An 18,158-nucleotide genomic window follows, 5' to 3' on the forward strand; every position below is an offset into this window, starting at 1 on the left:
ATTCACTTCTGCTAAACTTTTGACAAATCTGCAGGAACTCTGGCAACGTATTTTACGTCCTGAAATTTTCTGAGCACAGAAATGTCTCATCTAATTCTTTACTCACTGTGTGTTGATTACGAGTCTATCCCACTGGCCTTTAATATCATCTTCTGAAGGCTGTTCTGTAATATAAAGCCCATCAAATTCCAATTTTCGAGCTACTTCCTTTTCTCGCTTAAAAATAACCAGTGGGACCTACATTTGAAAAATAAACATGTTAAAATTAGTTTACATTAACTGGGATCTCTTGTGGTCACTATCTATACAAAACAGCTTTTGGAAAGAAATATTTCCCATGTTACTTCCAGGAAAGTAAAAAATGAGTGAAAATGAACCAGCTATATTTAGGCAGAAAGAAGCATCTAGAGGTTTCAGAAAAACAGAAGATAGTGTAGGTATATGTATGCATATGCTTTTAAACATAGAGAGGTTCATAGATAATTTGCATTAATGAAATAAATTTTAAATATTGAGAAAAAGATTATACAAAATTTCTTTTCTTTTGCATATAATATACACATATATATATATGGATGCAGTAAAAGATAGCACTTATAATGTTCCAAAATGCATACTTTAAAAAAATTTTAGAGCTTTGAAAAATCTCTTTAATAACTGCATGCTCAGCATGCTTATATGTTATTTTGAAATCAATTTTAATTTCAACATCAGCAAAAATGTTTGTCAATTTGCCAAAATGTCTCCAGAATTTACTGACACTCTTTTCATATGCACAGAGTTTACACACGACACAGATGCAAAAAAGATGCAAACACTGTGGAAATATCTAAGAACACCCCCCGTTCCCTCTCATAAAACAAGGGAAGGAAAGGGAGGTAGAGGTGTTTCTGAAGAAAACGTTACATTCTAATAATTTACTCTGGACCCTAGTTTTTCAAAAGTCTTGTATAAGCTTCCCAATCAGAAGCAGGGAACAGTGAAACAAAAGCCCTGCAGCGTAACAGTGCCATGTTAGGAAAAGATAAAAGAGGTTTGCAAAGTTACTGTGAAGCTCTGAGCACTTAGAGAGACAACCTTGAGTCCTGTTCACCAAACTACACTACTCCCTTCAACAAGGGTCTAGGGATGAAGCTACACTGTTTCCTGGGTGATGTGCGACAAACTGTGAAGCATTTCTGCCAAGGATGGTGAGAAATATGTGCCTAATATTATTGCAGAATAACTGAAACGACTTAGAGATTGAATATGATATATTTCTAGAAATTTTACTACATTGAACATTGCTAGTACATAGTGGGCTGGTCACTGCTGTGCTGTCAAGATATAGGTGAAATTCTCCATATGTGAATAATTACTGTGGGGGGAAAAAAAAAAATACAATGTGACAGCCACATCCCCCTTCCCAGGGCAGCCTGTAGCCAGTGACTGGTCAACACAGAGCTCTAAAGGCCAGGCTCCAATGTCCCCAGCCCAGCACCACCCTGAAGGGGTGTCTCAACCTCAGAACAGAGGCTGTGACATGCCCTGTTGGGTCTGTACTGTAGCCCCACTGTTCTCTCTTCCCCATGCTGCTTCTTCCCTTTGCCCCTCAGGTACTGATGGAACAGTCCCTAATAAACTAGGTGTCTGCAGTTTTCATCTCAGAATCTGCTGCCCCAGAACAACATGCACAAGTTCCTCAGTGGCTTACTATCTTACTTTCAAGCAGTAGTATCCAATGATGCAGAAGAAAGAGATGACCGTGTGCAGAATGGCTAATATCCGCAGTGTGGGCTCCATGTAGCCACTGCTCTCCTCCAGCACATAGTGCACTGCGATGATTCTAGGCGAGCTGCTGTCCAAGCTGCTAACTCTGGCATTTTCACTTGAACTGCGAGTGGGTAGTTCCTTTCCTTCAACCACAGAAGAAGTGGAGACCTGATTCAAACCATTTAGAGAACAGTCAGTTCATTTTCTCTAAGAGATGAGGGTAAACGAGAAACAATGGAAACTCTGCCTTATCAACAAAGAGCTGGATGCGAAGCCACTGCATGATGAAAAGAATAAAAGCATAGGCTGAAAGGATAGCTTTTTAAAAACCCAGCACAGGGAACTATATTCAATATCTTATAATAACCTATAATGAAAAAGAATCTAAGAAAGAAAATATATGTGTAGGCACACACACATAAATGAATTACTTTGCCATACAACTGAAACTTAGACAACATTATAAATCAACTAAAATTCAATAGAAAAAAAAAAAGGCAAACAATGACCATATTTTAAAAATTCCCTCTAGTCTAACCAGTTACCAGGGTTAAAATGCATGTAGGGGAAAATTAGATGGCTAAGCTGTCTTCTCAATGATCAAAAGCATTTAATGGAATACAAGTATGCCATACCAAGATACATGTGACATGTTCATACATGTGATATATCCAGCCAAATCAGGCTATAAGTACTGGGGGCAAACACTCTAAAATCCCATATTCTTCAGTGGGGGCATTTCTCAATGCGAAGGAGCTAATCTAGTCTTGCTGTCCTAGACAGTCAGCGATGTGCCTGAGATTCAGGTTTTCTCTTTCATCAAAATCCATTTCAGAAAAGGTGTTCATGTGCTTACTAGTGGATCCGTCAAATCATTACATTCAATTCAGTCAACTTGTGGTTTCATATTGGTTATTAAAAGACTAAGACATACATACCTTATAAAAGAGCAAGATGAAATTGATCGCAAATGCGACAAATAAGGCTAACATTCTCATATTGTAGAAGTTGCGAGCAAAATAGTTCTGAAGGTGAAAAAAATTATTAAAAGGTCATTGAATCAAGAGATTTGAAATTTGCAGGCAATTGAAATAAAGCATTCATACATTTACCAAAAACTGTTTCTTGAGGGCCTCCCATTTATTAAGTCCCATGATTGGTGCTGTCAACATAATAGTGAATAAGAAAACTTAAACCATCACAGAGTAGACAGATATAAAGAAGCACACTCACAGATAAAAAAATAGCCTAATTTCTGGGAATGGTAAACGCTATGAAGAAAAATCCATCAGACTAAGGACTTAGAGAAGGGGGTACTATCTGGATGGGTGGTCAGGGAAGGCTCTTAGGAGGTGACATTTGAGCTGAGGCCTAGATGCCACAGGACAATAATCAAGTGAACAGTGTGGGAAGGGAACGTCATAGAAAGAGCTTGGAGGGCAAAGGTCCTGAATTCTGAGTGATGCTGGTGTGTTTGATGGATAGTGAGGTGGTACCATAGTGAGAGGAAGAGAGAGTGAGAAGGAATGAGGTCAGAGAGGTGAGAGGGGGACACCGTTCTGTAGGCCTTTGATAAAAAGTCTGTGCTTTGTGCTGTGGATATTGGTCACTACACAGATGTTATGTGTGTGAACATTTATCCAGCTGAGCTGTACAATTGAAGTCTGCAGACTTAACTGTTGCTTGTAAGGTGTATCTCCAAAAACACAAAAGAAACGTTAGAAAAAGAAAAAGTGTTGCCCCTTAGAGTGCAGTGGTTCAGTATCTGATTGCTGGGACCATACTGCCTGGGTATGAAGCCTGATCCCACCACTTCCTCACTGCAGGATGTGGACAAGAGACTTAATCACTCTTGTAAGCATCACTTTTCTTACTTGTAAAGTGGGGATCCCTGGTGGCTCAGAGGTTAAAGCGTCTGCCTCCAATGCGGGAGACCTGGGTTTGATCCCTGGGTCGGGAAGATCCCCTGGAGAAGGAAATGGCAACCCACTCCAGTATTCTTGCCTGGAGAATCCCATGGACGGAGGAGCCTGGTGGGCTACAGTCCACGGGGTTGCAAAGAGTCGGACACGACTGAGCAACTTCACCACCACCACCACCAAAGTGGGGATAACAACAAAATCTGTCTCATAAGTTTGTTATGAGGATTAGATAAGTTACTATAGGGGAAGGTCATCATTAATCTTATTATTATAACTGGAATTACTACTTTACTGTAAATGAGATGGCAAGCTCTTGAAGGAGCTGAAGAGGGCTTGATGCGATCAGATAATGATTTGGGAAGATGATCCCAGCTACTGTGTACAGAGTAGACTGGAGGCATGGAAGGCAGGGGACCAGTTAGAAAGTTACTGCAGGATGCAGAAAGAGGATGTTGATGGTGGTGGTTTGAACCAGCGGTGACTGTGGGAACTGGGAAGATTCTGGATATATTTGAAAGAGAGAGAGCTGAGAATTATTCTTGGATTTATCTGAGGTAGGAAAGAGGAAAGGACTCAAGAGATGGAAACTTCTGGATTCTGGGGTCTGAGCAAGTAAGTAAATGCTTGGTGTCATTTATTGAGCTATGGGGGAAAAGTACAAAACACTTATTGGAGCAGAAGTGGGTTTAAGTGAAAAGATTTTGGGACATACCAAGAATTTGTTTTAATATTAAGTGCGAGATGACTGCTGCTGCTGCTAAGTCACTTCAGTCGTGTCTGACTCTGTGCGACCCTATAGACGGCAGCCCACCAGGCTCCCCTGTCCCTGGGATTCTCCAGGCAAGAACACTGAAATGGGTTGCCATTTCCTTCTCCAATGGGTGAAAGTGAAAAGTGAAAGGGAAGTTGCTCAGTCGTGCCCGACTCTTCGTGATCCCATGGACTGCAGCCCACCAGGCTCCTCCATCCATGGGACTTTCCAGGCAAGAGTACTGGAGTGGGGTGCCATTGCCTTCTCCGTGAGATTACTAGAAAGTATCTATCTGGATATATCAGGGGCTTTAGGATTCTAAGGCCAAATCAGAATGATACTTCATTAGTTATCCCTCTCCACGGCACACCCGACTTGGATGGTGTCATCTCCCCACATATGATCCTGACTGTTCTGCCACCATTTATAGGACCAAAGTTGGCCACCATGTCCAAACTGGGTCAGTCACACTGGTTCTCCTTAGAAGGTGGGACTGGGTTACAGGGGCTGGGTTAGTGACTTTGGTTATCTGAGCTGGAAGGTCACGAAGACTGGGGTCATGAGAGGCACTGTGGCACCTGATGTGGCCATGATTAGGCTTGTGCATGCAAACAGGTGAGCAAAGAAAGGGATGGTGCAAAGAGAAACAGGAAAGAAGGCACCTCTGGGACAGAAGGAAGGGGGAAAAAACCTCCACTACTTGTTTTGTTCAACTGTGGTTACACCAAGTCTTCAGGAACCCACTGGGGCTGCTACAGCTTATCATAGCACCTGTACAACTTCACACCCTAGCCAGACCACACCTGCCGCCATAGCTACGGTGACAGCAAACCAAACCGTGGATTATCCAGAGTTGCCTCAGAAACATTTGCATTCAGTCTACTCTGTATTAAATAATGCAGGAAACAGACAATGTAGTTTAAGAAAACATAGTTCTAACTATTAATAAAATATATATCTGTAAATTATTTAAAATATGTCATATATATCCATTTATGTACAAGCAGTTAGAATATATCATGACTGAGAACAATCCATTTTCCTTATAGGTGAAGTTCTATACTATATGAGTTTTTGGTCTTTTTTTTCCTCAAAGGTTAAATATGATTTTGCCTTTCAAATGGCTTTATTATGGAGTGCTGTTCTTAATTTCTAGGTCTGACATTTTTGGTCAGTACCTCATGTAGGTTTATTTGAGACATTAATCTCCTAATCTTTTCCTATTTATATGATACAAATATATAATATTTATACACATATACATACATACTTATATAAAGGGTCTTTCAGACAAAATTTTTAACAATTCCATCCTGTATGAATAGGAATATAGAACTACATCTTCCTTGTTTTCCACATTTAAGCAGATGTTTTATTAACTAAAGGAACATTTCTGAAAAATGTTTAGGATACTACATAAAGAACTATCTTCTCCCTCATCTTTCACTTTTTTACTTATTTCCATTTTAAGAAAAATTTTGAATAGATCTTCTTATCACTGGAGAGTTGGCTCACTGCATTAATATTTTTATAACTGGATTTTTAATAAAAGGGCAATTCAAGAAAGATTGACTACCCCCACTCTGAAACATCAAGATGAACTGCTTGTCCCCTAGAAGGTTTGTTTTGCTATCATGTATTGCAGAGCCTTACATAGCATCCTGCAAAGAGGGAGCCTTGGGGTATGTTAATTAACTTACCCTTAAAATGTCCTTTTGGGAAGATGCTGGCAGTCACTAAATCACATGGTCTCAGGTCACGGGAATGTGTGCAGAGATTATGGGTTTGACAATAGGGAGCCATGGACCAAGACATTGATTTCAACATATAAACACTAAGATGGGCAAATACAATATACGTTCAGGGCTGACTTGGTTCCCTGATTACCACCCGAGGGAAGGTCAGTGGATATTTACTGCACCCGAATGATTATGGTCTTACAATATATCAAAAACAATATGCATTTTAAAACATCTTACTAGAAGTTTCTGTTGATAGGCTATGATTTTCTTCCAGAATGCTGACTCAGGAACTTCTGGCTCTCCGTATCTGTGTGTGTGGAGCTGCCTCAGTTTTTGTTTACCCTTGTCTTCTTTGGCTTTTTCTTCTTTTTCTCCATCTTCTCCTCTATGAACGCAAATGAGGGAAATATAAACCATCCAGAAACCAAAGAACTGAACAAGTTTTATGCCAAAATATATAAACATACAAGTATTTAAATCATAGTATCAGTTTTAATAACTGAAACCTCTAATTTTAGAATTAGAGGTAGAATTTCTGGCTTATCATAGCCTCCTATATATGGATAATTCTGTGAAGTTCAGCTCTATAGGACATCTTACAGGCTTTAATTTTCTTTGAATCTCTGCCCAGCATATTCCTTTCCAAGTGTACAATGAAATAGTTAACTGAAAAAGGAATAATGGAGACTTTCTTTTGGTTGTGACTTTCAATATACAGAATTTACCAGCTGAGTTACCAGGGAAGCCCTTGTTAAAACTAGGTGATGGGTTTATGGGTGTACATTATAACCTTCTCTTTTTTGCATATGTTTGAAAATTTTACAGGCTTCAAGTATCTTTGTGTCTATATATTGCATATTCCTTTCAACGTGTATGATAAAATATTTAACTGAAAACAGAGTAATAATGATGACTTTTTTTGGCTGTGACTTTTCAACATACCTTGTTTTTAAATTCTGATTTTAATGTTCAGTCCTTAACAATGACTAGCTGTTAGGGCTTAAAACGCTTCTAAATTTTCTCAAATATCCTGGAAATTTAAAAATTTGTTTTTCCCTGCAAAAGTGTTAAATTACTCAAGAGGTTAACTCTAGCAATGTCAAGCATGCATGTGAGAAAGTTAAATAAAACTGTTTCCCCATGAAAATATTAGAAATAAGAATTCTTTCTGAATTATTCACTTTAATATTATTTTAATTTTATTAACACAATTCTAAACCAACATTTGTCTACTCTAGGGGGGAAAAAACAGACAATGAAAACAGGCCAAAGAAAATAACAGAACAGAGGAGAAAAGTAAAGTGCCATGTGAGAACAGTGGCACTATATACAGTTAAAAATTTGCTTTCCCCAATTTTAGAAAATATGCATATAAAACTGTGCAAACTGGGGGAATGATGTAGGTTTCCATTGTTAACAGGAAGCCAGTTTTATGGGAAATTACACATTTTCATTGTTTCATATCCAGCTCTTTATGTCTTAGTAATGCATTTATAACTGTGCTCTCGATAGCACCAAGACTGTTGGTGAAAATGAAGCTTCCTGGGCCCCACACCAGCCCTGCTGACTCAGTATCTGTGCGGGGGCCCAGGAAACTGTGTCTTTAACAGACTTTCCAGGTGGTTGATGTTGGAGAAGGCAATGGCAACCCACTCCAGTACTCTTGCCTGGAAAATCCCATGGACGGAGGAGCCTGGTAGGCTGCAGTCCATGGGGTAGCTAAGAGTCGGACATGACTGAGCGACTTCACTTTCACTTTTCACTTTCATGCACTGGAGAAGGAAATGGCAACCCATTCCAGTGTTCTTGCCTGGAGAATCCCAGGGATGGGGAGCCTGGTGGGCTGCCGTCTCTGGGGTCACACAGAGTCGGACACGACTGAAGTGACTTAGCAGCAGCAGCAGGAGCAGCAGCCAGGTGATTTTTCAGCAGGTGGCCCTGGGACAGTGCGTCGAGGACCACCACTCCCTAAGAGTCTATGCAATGGCATTCAGAATGCCTGTCCCCTCCCTTCTTTACAAGGACAGAATAGATGCTCAATTAAAAAAAAAATACAACAGTCATCTTGCAGAGAACATCACATGGAATTATAAAGTCGTTTCTGCTGAGAAACACACAAACAAAATCCTCATGGAACCAGAAAGAGATAGGAATACCCCCCACATCCCCCCAGGGAGGTGTTTACACTGATCCCCACCCACTGAGGATGGGGCCTTCCATTGAGATGACAGGTGTCACCTTGCAACCTGAGATTCTCCCCACAGCGTCCCCGGAGGGAGAGGATGAGTGAAAAACAGTGAAACAAAGGAAAGGGCGCAGAAATGACACATACTCAGCTTTCTCGGGTTCAGATTTGCTTTCTTCTTTTTCTTCCTTTTCTTCTTCGTTTGCCTTCTGTTCCTTCGATGAGTCCATGGGAAAAGAGAAGTGAGAAAACACGTCACCTTTGAATGAGTTCAGGAAGCTCTGTGACCCTGTGTCAAATTGTAACCTATAAATGATACCCTCCTGCCTCAATCGAGGGGATAAAACTGCCACGTGAGCCCTTCCTTCTGCTGGTTCATGCATTTCCCCTTCCCCACACTCACCTTCCAGGCCAGCAGGGAGCACCAACTTTCTAAGCTCCTTCCCGCTTATTTCACAACCATCTTCTTTCTCTCATTCACCTACTCAAATCTTACCCATCCTCCAAACCAACCTAAGTCCCACTTCTTCAGTCTCAACCAGCTACTCCAAGCCATACTGAGCTTTCCATTTTCTCACATAATCAACAGTCTGCGGCCTATGCTACTTACCACTTAATGATTTTCTAATTTTTTTCATGAGCGGTTTATCTTTCTAATAAACTCTTTAAGGCAACTTGAGAGCAATGATTACATATTACATTTCTTTAAATTCTGTATGATACCCAGGGGGACTAGACACATGGCCAATCCTTATAAAATACTTGTGGATGGAATGATTATTGATCAACTGCCTAATGTCTTGAGAGTGAGTACCAGAGTTTGTACCTTCACAGTTCAATGAAATAATTTGTAAAGGACCTTCAAAAGGCTGGCTGGCTCTGCCTTCTAAAAAACCATTACTCTTTGGAAAGTCAAGTCATCTACTGAACACCACTCTGGCACAAGCTAAACAGCTGATGTCAAGTTCACCTATCATGCCCACCTGAAGTCCAGAGAGCTGCTGTGACTGGAGGTAAGTTACCTGGAACTTTTCTTGCACCTCTGGGATAGGGACGGGGTTGCTCATGAGGTCACTCAGGCCAGCATTGGGATTGTGAGGAATCAGTTTGTACTGCCCCCCTTCTCGCTTCAGGTCCAAACCAAAGATATCGGAAAGCAGGTCACTCTCCTCTGTCAGTTCCTTCAAGTCCGTCAGATCTTCAGAGGGCAGGGCCCCTTCCAGGGTCTTCCTCTCCCCCTCCTCCCCGTCTCCTCGAACCTCATCTTGCGTGGGGTCTGGCATGTTGGCCAAGAGCTCCGCCACTTTGATCTTCTTTGCACCTTCGACCAGGCTTCCTCCCAGCAGGAGGCTGCCGATGATGCGAGAGAAGCCTCTGAAAACGCTGGCTACAAAGTGCAGGAGGCTCATCAAAATACTCCAGTAGGATGTGAAGAAGGCTGTGATCATGTCCTTCACTGTCATCTTCTTCACCTTCTTCACCTGCTTCTTCAAGCTTTTCAGGCTGAGCATCCGCATAAGGGTCAAGATATTGTACCTGAGGGCAAACAGGGCGGACTTGACCGTCATGATGGAAAAGAAACCCATCCTCGGACCCTGCTCCTCCGGCTTCTCCTTCTCACTCTCCTCTTTATTCGCTGACCTCTCATTCAGATCTGACTCTGATATCTGAGCCGCCAGCTGCATCTCAAAGATGGTATCCTCGCAGAAGTTCACGAAGAGCTCCATCTTCTCTTTCTCTCCCCCTTCATTGACCACGTCAAATATAAATTGCCTTTTGGATTCCTTGACCTGGGGCTTCTCCCACTGGGTTCGGCTGGACTCACTGATTTCAAAATACACCCTCTCGATGCGCTTGGCACTGCCCATGATCTCAATGCGGCCCAGGAAGGGCTGGAAGTAATTGAGCACGCTCTCGGCCAATTCCAGAAAAGTCTGCAGCCGGGTGTCATTGGGCATGTGTTCGGAGAGGTTTGTCAGAAGCACTGCCACGTTGAAGCCAATGTCTTTGGCAGGCTCGTGGAACCGTTTGACAAATTCTTCATAGTCCAGGGTTTCATTTTCATCTGTCTCTGCACAAGACAGGAGAAACTCAGTCTCGGACTGGGTGTAGTGTTTATGGCTCTCCATGGCTTTGTGAAAGTCCCTCTTGGAAATAACTCCCTTACCATCGGGGTCATACTCTTTGAAAGTATCAGAAGACGTCAAGTCCTTGAGCTTTAAGAACATGTCAAAAAACTTGAGAATCATCTCCACGTTGTTGGAAGATTCCACGAGCATATCCACCATCTGTTTGCCAATGGTGCCATTAACAACATTGCCTGGGGATAAAGAATTGCATTGGCTCAAAATGAACATTCCCAATAAAACCAGTGTTGATGGCAGATAGAAACCAATGTACGTTGAGTGTGTGTGCTTAGTTGTTGTACCCTGGTCCAACTGTGCAAGTTGCTGCTAACTTGTGCAAGTAAATAGTAAACATCTTAAAATGTCTTTAAAAAAAGTATCTATAGAGAAAATAACAATATAAATCTTTTATGACATCTGAATCAAAGATAGCTCTTTTCTCTTCCAATGTGTGAAGGAAAAGATGGATAATTACTTGTAAACTCTAATTTTAGAAAGTGATTACATGAACACATACAAAAGCATATTTACAAAGTAATTGGACTAATGCATGTAAAACAATATGTGATGAAAGGCTGACATTTTTTCCCTTTACTTGATCCTAGAAGCAACATGCTTTAGGATTTTTTTTAAAAAGAAAAAAGGCAGATATTTATATTATCCTAAGGCCTGAAACAGAAATCCAGCCTCATATCAATAATAAAAATGAGTGTATGCATAGCCCTTTGGGGATGAAAAATCACTGCTCACAGACATTACACCTAATTTCATGTTCATACCTGAAAATACCTGTGAGACAGGTACTTTTTATTATTAATTATGATTTTACTATTGAGGAAACTGTGTTTAGCAAGGTTAAATTAAAGTGCATGCTGTAACATGATTATTGAGAGCTAGGGCCAGGACTTCAAACGGAACCACTGAGGGCAAATTAGATGCTCTTTCTGATGTAAAATGTAAAAGACCTCCTTACATTTCTTCATGGTTCAGAATGTTTATAGCTAGAAAATGGCATATTATGAATAAGCCTAAGAAAATGAGATATTACCCTAAATTATAGAGTCATCATCCCTTAAACAGAATGTGACATGTAACACAGGCATCAGAAGAAAGATACATGATGATGGGTTTCTGGAGTTCATCTATGAGGCAGTAAACACCAGAGTTAAGAGCATGGGCCCAAGGGCTTTCCTGGCGGTCCAGTGGTTAAGATTCTGCCTGCTAATGAAGGGAACACGGGTTTGATCCCTGGCCCAGGAAGATCCCACCTGCCTCGGGGCAGCTAAGCCCATAGGCCACAACTACTGAAGTGGTACACCTAGAGCCCATGTTCGGCAAAGAGAGAAGCCCCCACAATGAGAAGCCTGAGCACTTCAACTCGAGAGTCGCCCCCACTCACCCCAATTAGAGAAAGCTCACACACAGCAGTGAAGACCTTGCACAGCCAAACAAACAAACAAACAAAAAAGGCATTGGCTCAGGAGCCATGCTGTTGGGGTTTGAATCCAGATCCCACCATCTGCTGGCACAGCAACCTGGACAGATTTCTTAGCCTCTCTGCAAAAGAGAGATAACGATACTATCCAATTCACAAACCTGGTATTCAGATGAAAAAGTACTTAAACGAGGTTAATTTTAACTCGTTATTCCTTCAGTTATTATGTCTGTGTTGCTACTGTTTAGACTAAAACTTGAATTGAGGTCCTGGGAAAAGGATCTGTGCTTGGAGGATATAGAGTGGCTGCCAACTAAGGGTTTCAAGCAAACACTGCATCTTTAAAGTCCTAGGGCAAGGCGTGTCTACTACCTTAGTTAGTTAACGCAGGGCAGACTAAGTGAGAGAGAGGAATTAGGAAGGACTTGAGAAAACAAGGATAGGGAACATGATAGCAAACATGGTGGCTCTGGTTGCAGTCACATGATTTCACAGAAATGCTCGCAGAAGCTGTTCTGAGCTCCGTCTCACAGAGGAGGGAAGTGAGAAACGGAGACGTTACTCACGGCAGGGTCACACTGCCTGGGTCAGAACGGGATAGGTGGGTGCTCGTGGCGGATCTCAGAACCCAATCTCTTACCCACTATATTTACTGCCTGAGATAGAAAGAAAACACAGTAGCAAAGGAAAATGAGGTGGAAAGAGAGAGAATGAAAACCCAAGAAACAGACATGTAGCAGGTAGAACTTAGGCTACCACCAGCCGTGGTGGGTGGGGTGCTCTCTACTGCCTTCTCCACCTGCAGAAATGTTAAGGACCCACAGGAGCTATAAGGCAGTCAGCTCAAAGCAGCAATTTACGCATTTGGAGTGTCCCCAAACATCTGTAATCCTTACTGCTTACAAACAAACAAAATGACAACAAACAAAACCCTCGTTAAGGTACTCTCCGAAGAGCATACCCTTTAAGATATCAGTGTGAAATGAAAAATACCACTATAAAATGAGGTACTACTGGTTTCGCTCCATAGCTTTGTGACCTGCGATTGGCAGGATTTCTTTTTTTTTAAATTAAAAAACAAAACAACAACAACAAAAAACTAACTTGGCAAAACCAATACAGTATTGTAAAGTAAAATAAAGTAAAAATAAAAATTTTTTAAAAAAATCCAAAATAAAAAAAAGAAAAGAGTAGTCAAGCCAGCAATAAGCCTGAGGTATCTGTCCCTTTTCAGCACTGATATTTTATCCTTTGCAGCAGGCTGATTCCCAGAACAAGCATATACGGAATCCTTCAAAGAATAAAGGGGATTCGAAGATATAAATCAAAACTACCTTCCAACATGGACAGCAACATGACCACCATGTCCTTCTGAAGATCCATCAATTCTTTTAGTAGCTCAATTTGACTGGAGTCCTGAAAGTATTAACACAGTGCATTTGAGATAACATGAGAAAATTATGCAGCAAGAATGTCATACTTATTCTCACAAAAGAATACCTTTTTACCAATAGCAGACTTTACAGCATTATACAGCTAGAAAGAAGCCAAATAAAAATCTGCAGCTTATTAAAAATACACACTTCAGAATGAAAGAGTATTTACTATTGACTCCAACTCATATTTTTTAAAGTATTCATAAGGACAATGAATAAATCTGACAAGAGTATGGAAGAGCTAAAGCAATGGTGGAGACCCTCGGGTCAGGTAGGCAAGACTCAGGTACTTTTGAACGCTGGGCGTCTTTCTTCTCCTTGAAAACACTAGACTTGTCTTTTCTTCTTTCTAACTTACTACACTGAGATGCTATACACGTTGTAAAAATTAACTTATTCTGGAAAACACAGGCATAACAGTGATATGAGATGAACTTACCCTACATAAATCTGGCCAAAAAATGTGCACACAGAATCTTATTTACCAACTTAGGCTCTTGGATATTTCTCTGTTTAAAATTTTCTGGGTTTTCTGTCTTTGATTTATCACCATGAAAAAAAAAATTTTATATAGATATGTTGTGTACAAACATCACTATGCTTAGATTCAGTGCCTGAAAACATGGAATATTGATATCTACATTATAACCCCATGCATCATCAGAGTCTTATTTTACAACTATACTTTTTTTCAAAAAAAAATACATACATATATATATATGTATATATATATATATACACACACACAAGGTAATGTTTTATTCACATGAATTTTTCTACACAGGAAGCCAAATTTCAACACTGTATGAAAGATGAGATTTATTTCTTTCTAAATAGTTGGTACCTCAACTAGGTCTACAAACTATGAACAACTGCTAGGTAGCACTGCTAGATGTTAACAAAATGATGGAAATACATCCAAGTAAGAACTCTCTTGTGATAAATTTGGTTCATGTTGATTTTCTTTATTTACTAAAATGTCACTAGCAATTAGATGAAAGCAATCACTGTATTTCCTTATTTGGTAGAAGTTACCAATAACTAGATACTGACAAAGATTCTCTCCTTGACCAATCCTCTGGGCCCTCTTCCCAAGTAGGTTTTAATCTTGGTTTATAAAGCCTTGAACAACTGGGAGATGGGATGAGCAGATGCAAACTATAGGATGGATAAACAAGATTCTACTGTGTAGCACAGGGAACTATATTCAATATCCTGTGATAAACCATAATGAAAAAGAATATTAAAAAGGAATGCCCATATGTATATAACTGAGCCATTTTACTGTATAGCAGAGATTGATACAACACTGAAAATCAACTATTTGTTGTTGTTCAATTGTGTCCAACTCTTTGTGACCCCAAGGACTGTAGCCTGCCAGATTCCCTTATTCTTCACTATCTCCAGGAGTTTGTTCAAATTCAAGTCCACTGAGTCAGTGATGCTATCTAACTGTCTCATCAGCAAATCAACTATACTTCAGTTAAAAAAAAAGAAAAAGAAAAAAAGACTAGAACAAAACACAACCATGGTTTCTAACAGCTCAAAGCTACTTCACTAGGAAGACCCCAAGCCCTCTTAGGGTGCTTGCCTGAGAAAACTCTAGGCTGCCAAAAAAATTTATTATTTGTTCCAGCCAACACCTGAGGATGCTAGAATCTGTCTTCCAGGCTCTGCAGGAGGTAGAATCCTAATGTCAATGCTTGCCAGCTAGCAGACACAGCTGGCCCATCATGTTTACACTGACCAACCTTTTATAGTTTTTCTCTTCCCTGAGCCCTGATCATCTGCCCCTCCTCCTCCCATCATCTCTGTACAAGTCCAAGTTGAGTTCAGCTCACACTAGATTTTTCTCCCTACAGTGACAGTTATCACTGATTAAATCTGTTCTTGCCACTTTAACCTGCACCTGGCTCTATCTGACAGTATTTTCCAGCTTGGAGAGCAGGGTGGACGTGTGAGTTTCCTCACTTTGCTACAGGCAAGGAGACTCAAGGAGGAGATGGACACATGAATGAAATTGTAGGGGCTGGAGTGGTGGTCCTTTGACTTTTAATCTAGCATTTTCTCCTCTCTTGACACCTGACAGATATCCACACTCCACAGGTATGTCAGGTCTCAGGACATCCCAGTAAAATTCCCTACATCAAAGGGACACATTTATTCAAGATTTATATTTAGAGTTCTTCTATTCATGTATCTCTGACTCCACATGCAATACAGGGGTGAGAAAACAGCATGCTCATGTTTCCAAGATTAACATTAAGCATGGTGAAAAATCTGTTTCTTCGCCGTTTGCCTAACTGTACTGCTATTTTTTTCTCTTTGACTTTCATGAAGTTAAATGTCCGCTTAATTGGTGAATGTCATCTTTTGAGAACAACTGCTTGTTTATGACCCTATAAGAAAACTCTCTCTCCTTAACCAGGGATTTGGAGCATATTACAAATCCTCTTCCAATTATATGCATGGATGAGAAAAATTCCAGCAAGTAATCATTGAGGTGTGGGTCTATGAAGGACTGTAAAATGCACAGTGTGTGGCAACTATACTGTTTTATTTCTCCACTAGAGTCAGTTCCTTTACCTTTTATTATCAAATTTGAATAATGGCTCCCACCTATTGTCAGTTTGCATACAATTCTTTTATTAAAAAAAAGGATTTTTTAAAAAATGCCATGTAAAAGATGTATAAAGAAGTCATCTAAGAAAAATAATATTCTGATATGGGAAAGTGTGTTTAATTTGCCAATGATCACAGTGTACAGCGTCTCACCTAGGCTGACAGAGGACAGTGACTTTACCTGAGACAGCTTCATCTGCATGTGGGCAAATACGTGAAGAAAACCCACCACAGCATCCCAGAGCCTGCTGTGAGCCAAACTCTGCTGGTTGCCAGTGCAAGGACCCTGGGCCAGAAACAGACAAACAACAGTCATTCCTGATAAATTAACTGCCAAATTAAACTTTACAATAATAGATTTTACTTCAGCAACAAGTGACTGGAAGAGAGGACTGCACTGAAGATACAAGATGTCAAAATGGAAGCTTCACTTAAGGACCTAGAGGTGAGGATAAAAGATATAACTGAGCAGGACCCTATGCTGCTGCTGCTGCTGCTGCTGCTGCTAAGTCACTTCAGTCGAGTTCGACTCTGTGCAACTCCATAGATGGCAGCCCACCAGGCTCCCCCATTCCTGGGATTCTCCAGGCAAGAACACTGGAGTGGGTTGCCATTTCCTTCTCCAAGCCATGAAAGTGAAAAGTGAAAGTGAAGTCGCTCAGTTGTGTCCGACTCTTAGAGACCCCATGGACTACAGCCTTCCAGGCTCCTCTGGGATTTTCCAGGCAAGAGTACTGGAGTGGGCTGCCATTGCCTTCTCCAAGGACCCTATGAGGCCCTCCCAAAACAGATCTCCACCTTCCTCGGCCTTCCTTTTGTCTGTAGGAAAACTTTAGTCAAAGAATAAATTTAATCAAAGAAGGGGAAAAATGCAGAAAGAAAGGAAAACAGGCAAGACAAAATAATAATACTTTAGCCATTAAACAAAGTCAAAGACCTTTAGTTCCTTCTCAAGGACAACAGCTAATACTCTGAAACATGTCCTCTGAGCTGTTTGGCAGAGACTGAAACTCCTACCAGGTGGGTGAAGTTAACTGTATACTGCCCACCAACATGTGGACCCAGACAGGTTGATAATGTTGACTCCCAATGACCTCACCACTAGCCCATCAGAAGAACATCCATCAGCTGATCACACACCCCACAAGCCCCCTCTCACAATCTGTCCATGAGTTGATCACACACCCCTCAAGCCCCTCTCTCAACCTGCCCACAAGCTGATCACACACCCCACAAGTCCCCTCTCTCAACCTGTCCATGAGCTGATCACACACCCCAAAAGACCCCTCCCTCATCCTGTCTTCCTAAACCTTTACCAGAAAGCCTTCAGGGACTTCAGGCCTTTTAAGTTCTAGCCGTCACAGACTCCTTATTTGGTGCCTGCAATAAATGCTGCACTCTCCTTCACCGGCACCAGGTGTCAGCTGATTGGCTTTATTGCACACAGACAACCAGACCCTAATTTGGTTCAGTAACAAAGCAGTAAGTGCCAAATATCTTCATATTCCACAAGTAAGGCGCTAGATTCAGTACCTGCGAAAGGAAACTAAATAGATCTTTCTAGCCTTAAGACATAAAGGTTTGGAAGCTGAAAAGGGACAGACTTTGCAAAGTGCTCTCCAACCTCCACGCCTGCAGCAGTGGGTGAGGACAGGGCCACCCTTGCCTTCCTTTACACCAAGAGAGAGACGAGGCCTCAAGAGAGCCATCAGGAGTGCTTGACTTCTGTCTTCTGAAGTAGGGCAGCAATATGATTTTGTAATCACATAGGTTAGGGGGTCCCCAGAGAAAGAGAACCAGGAATATCTTTTTTGACATAAGAGACGCCATTTTGGCCTGAGCCATTTTTGTGACCTCAGCCTGGTCACAATGCTTACCCTTGGAGAGATCTCAGTAATCAATGATCTTAGGGAAACAAAGGAACACGGGAATAGAGAAAGGGCAGTCAAATGATAGTGCAGTGAAAATAGAGTTTCAGTTCCTCCTCAAAGGAGGTACGTAATCTGATACAGTCCTTGAGTTTTGCTGGTGAGCGCTAAGGCCTTCACCCAGGTGGGGGACAGAATGAGGACATCCCTCCTGACTTCAGTCAACTCTGTCAACCTCTGTCTGAATTCTTCACTGCTGAAGCCTCTTCATGAATATGCATGTACCCTTAGCTTAAAACTTTCCCAATTTTGCTGTTTG

General features: G+C 41.2%; 1 protein-coding gene across 1 annotated transcript in view; it reads right to left on the bottom strand.

Moving 5' to 3' along the window:
- RYR2 (ryanodine receptor 2) overlaps positions 1 to 18,158 on the bottom strand; it is an 814,256-nt gene that overhangs the window by 48,708 nt on the left and 747,390 nt on the right. Inside the window, exons 88-95 of the mRNA XM_018042460.1 lie at positions 16,153 to 16,257; positions 13,248 to 13,329; positions 9,375 to 10,672; positions 8,500 to 8,567; positions 6,405 to 6,552; positions 2,691 to 2,777; positions 1,702 to 1,920; positions 107 to 237 (exon numbers count right to left, since the gene is read on the bottom strand). Coding sequence (XP_017897949.1) covers positions 107 to 237; positions 1,702 to 1,920; positions 2,691 to 2,777; positions 6,405 to 6,552; positions 8,500 to 8,567; positions 9,375 to 10,672; positions 13,248 to 13,329; positions 16,153 to 16,257 — 2,138 coding nt within the window. The remainder of the gene's footprint in view (positions 1 to 106; positions 238 to 1,701; positions 1,921 to 2,690; positions 2,778 to 6,404; positions 6,553 to 8,499; positions 8,568 to 9,374; positions 10,673 to 13,247; positions 13,330 to 16,152; positions 16,258 to 18,158) is intronic.

Source organism: Capra hircus, chromosome 28, assembly GCF_001704415.2.
Source record: "Capra hircus breed San Clemente chromosome 28, ASM170441v1, whole genome shotgun sequence".
In the NCBI taxonomy this organism is placed as follows: Eukaryota; Metazoa; Chordata; class Mammalia; order Artiodactyla; family Bovidae; genus Capra; species Capra hircus.